This window comes from Eimeria necatrix, genomic scaffold (assembly GCF_000499385.1).
Source record: "Eimeria necatrix Houghton genomic scaffold, Enh_scaff76, whole genome shotgun sequence".
NCBI classification, from domain to species: Eukaryota; Apicomplexa; class Conoidasida; order Eucoccidiorida; family Eimeriidae; genus Eimeria; species Eimeria necatrix.
The window spans coordinates 67,998-74,751 of record NW_013654583.1 but is presented as its reverse complement, the minus strand read 5'-3'; the positions used below and the strand labels follow the sequence as shown (position 1 = coordinate 74,751).

General features: G+C 49.5%; 1 protein-coding gene across 1 annotated transcript; it reads right to left on the bottom strand.

Annotated features, from left to right (window-relative positions):
* Positions 1-3,824: 3,824 nt before the first annotated feature.
* Positions 3,825-6,348, bottom strand: ENH_00075160 (inosine-5'-monophosphate dehydrogenase, putative; the record flags this gene model as incomplete). Its single annotated transcript, XM_013582853.1, has 8 exons — positions 3,825-4,247; positions 4,398-4,523; positions 4,660-4,767; positions 4,880-5,015; positions 5,165-5,505; positions 5,754-5,901; positions 6,027-6,165; positions 6,267-6,348. 8 exons carry the CDS (start codon positions 6,346-6,348, stop codon positions 3,825-3,827), a joined length of 1,503 nt encoding a protein of 500 aa, XP_013438307.1.
* Between the last annotated feature and the right edge of the window lie 406 nt (positions 6,349-6,754).

Here is a 6,754-nt window from a genome sequence, read left to right as displayed (position 1 = left end):
CAAGACACAAGATGCCACGGAAAAAACGATACTCGGCTAGATATGCGTTGCCACGAAGCTGCGATGCTGAAACGGCTATGAATAGGCTTCGTCCTTTCAGAAACCAGAAAATTGCGCTTTTCCTTTTAGAGTGCTGACTCTTTGCTCTGTTGTTGCCTATTAGCACGCTACTGAGGTTGATGACGAAGTGAGCTGCGTCGTCACCACAGCTTGCACACAGTGCAGGACCAGACAATGGCTTACATGGTAAATCTAAGTCTCCATAGATCACTGTTAAAAAATCCAGTGTGAAATGATTAAACAAAAAGGTAGTTCTCTTGGCATATAAACTGAGCTTTCCGACCAATTGTCACAATGCATGCAGTTTAGAGCAGCCCCAGACTGCTTTGTGTAACTCGTTCTAGCCTTTCCTAACACAAGTGCTCAGTTACGCTTGTATTCTGTTTTTAGTGTGTTCGTAAACCGGCCAAATTAAATTTCTGGGACTAGCTTCCAACTCGCGTCACAACCCCACCGCAGATTTCGGTTTCAGTCCCTCGTGGGTTGCCTGGATCCAATTCCGTATGAAGTAATGAACACACAACAGCGAGCTCGCAGAGACGGGTCACGACTCAGAAGACGAAGTATGCAAGCAGCCACGAACCCATCCTGGCCGTACGCTGTGGCATCCAGCACACTGCTCGCTTGTAGCTTTCAAGGAACAGTACTCCAAATAGCTTGCCCATCTCCATGGCAATTTTCTCCTAGTTTTTGGCTTTTAAGTACTTTAGGAAGTGGTATCTGCTCATTTGTTCCTTTGCTGTTGACCGCTGCGGCTGTTGTAACTTTTTACACATGGCAGCTGAGGTGGATAGTGGCATTGTGGGACTTACGGAGTTTTGACTTCGAAGTGCCCCTTGAAAAGGCGCTGGCAAGATAACGGTTAAGAGATAGCTCGAGAATGAGAGGTTCGAAGCGAAGGCTGCTATCCTTAGCAAAGACTTCCGCGTCACTCATAGCATTGATTTCGTCGAAAGCAGTTACATTGCCTGCAAATGTGCCTATGCCTCCGCGCTCCATGCCAGACCCAAACTAGCTCAGTATGGCACTGTCCAGTTGAACACCTGCACGCAGTCCACACGACCCATGCATCCGCCGTTTCTTGTGCACTTCACCAGCTAGCTGTGTGGGTTATTACCACTGCCACTGAAGCTCTGCATTTACGCTGTTTGTGCTCCTGTAGGAAAACACTGAAACAAGGACTAGGAAAGCTGCCGAGGGACCGAACTTTTCAAAATGCTTGGCAGCCACAGTTTATTATCTGCACGCCTGGGGCTCTCTGTACAGCACCGTACTCAGCATCTCGATGTGAGTGATTACTGCAGTTGCATCCACTGTATAGACTAACCGTTAAGACTCGAATGTGTCAGTTGGCCTAACCAGAGCTGGGCAGACTTGGGTGCCCCCGACGGAAGCGGCAATTACCAGTTCGGTGGCGATTATGGCCCGGGACGGATGCTTATTGCAACCAGAACAGAAGTCCTGTCAGCCCGCGGGCCCTTAGTTTTTACAACAGAAAGATGACTTTAGAAGACCCTTGAGGCGGTTGAAATAGTTTGGGTGCGTCGCTGTGAGGAACGCTTAAGCGACATTAGAGCCAGTTTCATGTTACCGTCGTCGGCGACGATACCACATGCGCGGGCAACCGTGCAAAGCAATAGTCGTGCTCATTACTTCAAATGTGCCAGACAGCATCACTTTTAGTGGCTTCGACGCTTGGTCTTATTGTGCAAATATTAAGAGACATCATCAAACTATGGTGATTCTAAGAGTGCAAGTGCGAGCTGTGCTATGAAACAGCATCTGTAAGTCATTTTGCGGATCCTAGGGGTGATACAAATGCACGCAGCAGTGCCTTGAGAGCACGACAGACGAAAAAGCGCCAGGCAAATATCTCCACAGAAGTGCATGCATGAGCCCCACGCGGTTTCGAGTTGCCAATGTATCGTTAGCAGCCGGTGGAGGGAGTGTCGGTACTATCGTGAGAAAATTGATCTGCGGCGTTGTAGGTAGCGCGCCGTTGTTTTTGATATTTACATGAGCGTTACATGGAGCAGCACACTGTGTACCTATTACGCAGAGCATTGCTGGGTCAAGTACAGATTCAAAGAAGCTTGCTGCAAGGTGCTCTGTTGAGATGCATGCGTATGTCCCACAGCATGCACATTGAGGCCCACAAATAAAGAGACTATTAATAAAAAGCAGCTTCAGTGCTGCACAGCTTTAAAGCTTCTTCACCGATATGCAATGCCGCGACGCCATGAGGTCCACAAGTAATTGGACGCTGAAAGACAGTAGCACCCCACGCTTTCAGACAAGGTGCACTGGCCGGCAAGTGGACGCCTGGTCGGTCAACAAAGTTACAAGCGCGCACGATGGGTCTCGGCAACGCCAGGTAGTGAATTAGCAAGGAGAAATGCTGGCTGCAAACGGGATTTTGGTCGGAGAATTCTGGCTGACGCCCGCTGCACCACATCCTGGTAAGGCAGCTCTCTAGAACCCAGCCGAGCGCATTTCTTGAATTGCCGCACAGTTGCTGTAGCGCAGCCGATAGATGCAGTCATCCGGCAATATCTGTCTCCAATAGTTAAAAAAGAATGACTGTAGTGCTTCTGAGTGAACACCTAGCTGAATTGGGTGCTTAGGCGCGAAACGGAGCACTGAGCCTCCCTGTGCCACTGCCTGAGTGTAGGGTGTCACGCCTAGCTTGGCTACGGCGTTGTTTATCAGTAGTGGCTACCCAAAGCACTCATATAGACCACGGAATACACGACAAAGGCGCTTAGTAGAGGTAAACGCATAATCCAGACAATCCAGCCATCCTGGCCTGCCTGGCTGCACAGCCCGCAGGCTTTAACCACCTTGCAGGGAATTCGGATTCCCCGTGTATTTATTCTGATTTATTTGGCCCCAAAATGCCAATTTTCCACTCTGTTGTAGTGCGCAGCACTAACCGAGTGCCTTAACTGCAGTGAGCCATACATGACACAAGTCGAACAACACAGAACTCTGCACCGCAAATTACACCACAAAGCGCAAGCCAGTGCTTTGCGCAGACAGCCCTGCACTACCATTAGTGCTTCATGAGCAAACATAGACTAAGCATGCTCCGAGAAACGCTATAAACAACTATAGGCTAATCTCCGGGCGCTTTTGCCCGAGAACTGTGTTCGCTGAACGAGATGCTTGCCTGGCATAGAGGAGGAAATATGTAGCAAGCGTCATGTTCGTATTTCTTCTAAAGGATGGATACGTGCAGGGAAAACCCACATGTTTTCGATAAAAGAAATCAAATTGAAAATATTGTCTGAGTTTCCCTGCTTGCACAGGGGTGGAGATACTACGTAGTGCCAATCATTCACAACGTGAACCGGCTACGCCAGCAGACCCATTAGCTTTTGCTTGCTCCTCCTTCAAAGACAGTTAGGTTATGCACGTTACCTTCCCTTTGTGCAGCGGCAGAGCTGCAGATGAGGAGACCAACAAGCAAACACACACACGCACGCGCAAACACATTTAAGAAAATAACACGCCTGCGTCAAGCAATGAGTGCACATCCCCCCGGGTTCTTCAAAATGCAAGTGGAGCCCGCTTCTCATGGGTTTGGGACATGGCCACAACATGAGGGTTCCGAAGCCATAAGAGCGTCTCGCGGCATTTGCTTCAAGCTTTTCAAGGCTTTAGCAACCTAGGACCATGACTGACTGGCACCGGCGCTTTCAAAGCACTATCCTTTAGTGGTTTCATCGATTAATTGGCTGGTACAGATCAGAGTTGTGCCTTTCCTACCGGACATCAAAGCGAACTTGGCCGGAGTAAAGCTTCTCGTGAAGCTCCTGAATGGTAGACACTCCTGCATCCTGTAGTCCATGTTTGACTCCTTGCATGACGTAAGGTATCAGGTTGCGAATTGACCCTTTATCGACAAGACACCCTGTAACGCCTTGCGCCACACGCACGTTCTGGCCCTCTGCAAAGTAACGCGCCGCGGAGCCATAGGGAGCAGCTGCTTTTGGAGTGGTGCTGCCGTCACCCTGAGGCTGCTGCGGGCCTCCTGCTCCTGATGCAGCTCGCATGGCTTCTATGCTTCCCATGCCCCGGTAGCTCTTCACGCGGGCACCGTTGTGAAAGTAGTATGCCCCTGGGGCCTCCTCCGTGGCTGCCAGTAGAGATCCAACCATCACAGTACTGGCTCCAAGGGCTAGCGCCTGCATTCATGGAAAACAAACGAGAATTCGAACAACCCAGCTTCTGATTTGAATCCAACGCTTGTGCTAGCTGAACGAGTGAGAAGCGAAGCTCGTTGGTTTCGAAGAGAACTTTTCATTTTCGGCTTCAAAATTAAGATATGAGCGCACCTTTACTACATGCCCTGAGTTTTGGATGCCACCGTCAGCGATGCAGGGGATGTTTGCCACTTCTCTTGCATATTTACTGACATGGTAGACAGCGGTTGCCTGGGCACGCCCCACGGCGCAGACAACCTGTGCATGCAACCCCAAAAAGACAATAACGAACAAATGGTTGAGTCAGTGCCGGCAGAAGATGTCTCCTATTCCTGGATGGCGCATCAGCACAGAAAGCTGCTGTCTGGACATTAGGGCGAAGACGTTTGGTCACCTGAGTAGTGCAGATGGAGCCGCTACCCATGCCAATCCGCAAGGCATCAACTCCAGCGTCTATGAGCGACTTCGCTTGCCTCGCCGTAACGACGTTACCTCCGATGATCTGTGCGCATTGGTGCCAAGACGCTTTAATCCTAGCGACCCCGTAATTTAAATCAAGGCCGGAATTCTGGCTTACGTAGCTTAGGGCTTTCTTTTGACGTCAGCTATCCTACCTGCGTGTTAGGATACGCCGATTTGAGTTGCTTCACGATGTCAACTTGGAACACTGAATCACCTTGGCTGCTGTCGACAACCAAAACATCCGCTCCAACTTGCAGCAGTGCCTTTGCTCTTTCAAGGTCCGCTGGCCTGAAAAAGCGCCAGCCTAGTCCATTAGTCCATTTGCTCACGCCCATTTGCGCCCTCGAGCCGAAACTTGCGCAAAATAGTTTCTATGGTAGTTCTGGCACTTTCACTTCGGCAGAAGCCCTTATTGGTCAACTACTCCATCGACTCACCTTGTAGAAAGAGCGGCTCCCACTAGCAGCTGCTTGTTATTATCTTTCGATGCCAAAGGATACTCCCTATTCTTTTTGAGATCATTGCGAGACACTAGGGCGACAAGCTCGAAGTTGGCATTCACAATAGGTAGCTTCCCTTTCTTCGACTTCCGCATTATCTCGTTAGCTTGGGTGAGGTTGAGCGGCTCGTGACCTACTATCAGGTCCGTTGTCATTACTTCACTCAACTGAGTGTGCCTGTCTGTGATGAAGTCGATATCTCTCGATGTAACGATCCCAACGAGCTTCCCTCCGAGTGTCCCAGTAGATGTAATGGGGACGGAGCTGTACCCGTATTTCTGAACGTTTTCATTCAAACAAAACGCTAACTGTACGCCTTATCCTCCAATCTTCGAAACAAAAAGTGCAGTTCTTTACATAGCACCAAGCTTGTCAGCTAGGTGTCTCACTACAGGTACTGTTGCTGTTTCGCAATATAGCGACACACAGTGTTGCACAATGCTTGCATAATACTTATGCGGACGCTTAGAATGGAACTGAAAGGACGTGCTGCTTTCTCAGCAGAGACAATCTTCTCACCACCCACCTTCTTGATGCAGTCAACATCATAAACAGTATCCGTAGGCTTCAGAACAAACGGCTCGGTTATAAAGCCGTTCTCAAAGCGCTTGGTCTTCCTCACTTGCTGTACCTGTTGCGAGATCTCCATATTGTTGTGGATAATTCCAATACCTCTGCAAACAGTCACATGGAATGAACCTTCAGAACTGCCACATCGTGGCCGCAGCGCAGGTGCACAGTAGACCTCACATAGTATTTACTCGCTAGCAAACCGAAACGTGCAGAACCCGAGTCCCACCCCATAAGGGCGACGCCTATAGCCATACGATGCTCAGTAACCGTATCCATTGGGGATGAAACCAACGGAAGGCGCAAGGTGATGCCCCTCGTTAGCTTCGTGGAAAGGTCTACAGAATCTATGCCAAATCCGATGTGCCCTGCACAAACACAACTTTTCCTTCTCCATCTTGCCATGAGGCACAGACAGCTATGTTTCAGGCTGAAGGTCTGCACAGTTTTGACATTCATGGTGCCTTACCCGGCATTAATATGAGATCATCATATGTAAAGCCGTACACAGTGGAGTTGAAGACCTTCTCAGCATCCCATCCGTCCGCCATCTTCCTTTATCTATATAGAAATACCTGTAGCAGCAGAGCAGCAGCAAGAATTAAATCCAAAGAAGCATTTGCAGTTATTATGCGGACTGAAATCGGGATGGTCCAGTAACCAAACCCGTCAAGCAAGGTTCGAAAAGGTGATCCCCTTCAATGGCCACGTGGACGCCGCTAGCGTTAGTTGACGGCAGTCAAGAAACGTGCCTGGGTAAGATCCACGCATGGTGGAAGGAAAGACTGACCTCCAGGGTGCCTCTGTCGAGGTACGGCTGTAATAACACGGCAATTTATGGATTCAGGAGGACTTAATGTATGTAGCTCATGCCAGAATGTGGCGCAACAAGGATAACTTAATGCTACTGAGGGATGCGGTACAAGAGCAAGCTGGACGCTGGCCATTTGAAGCGGA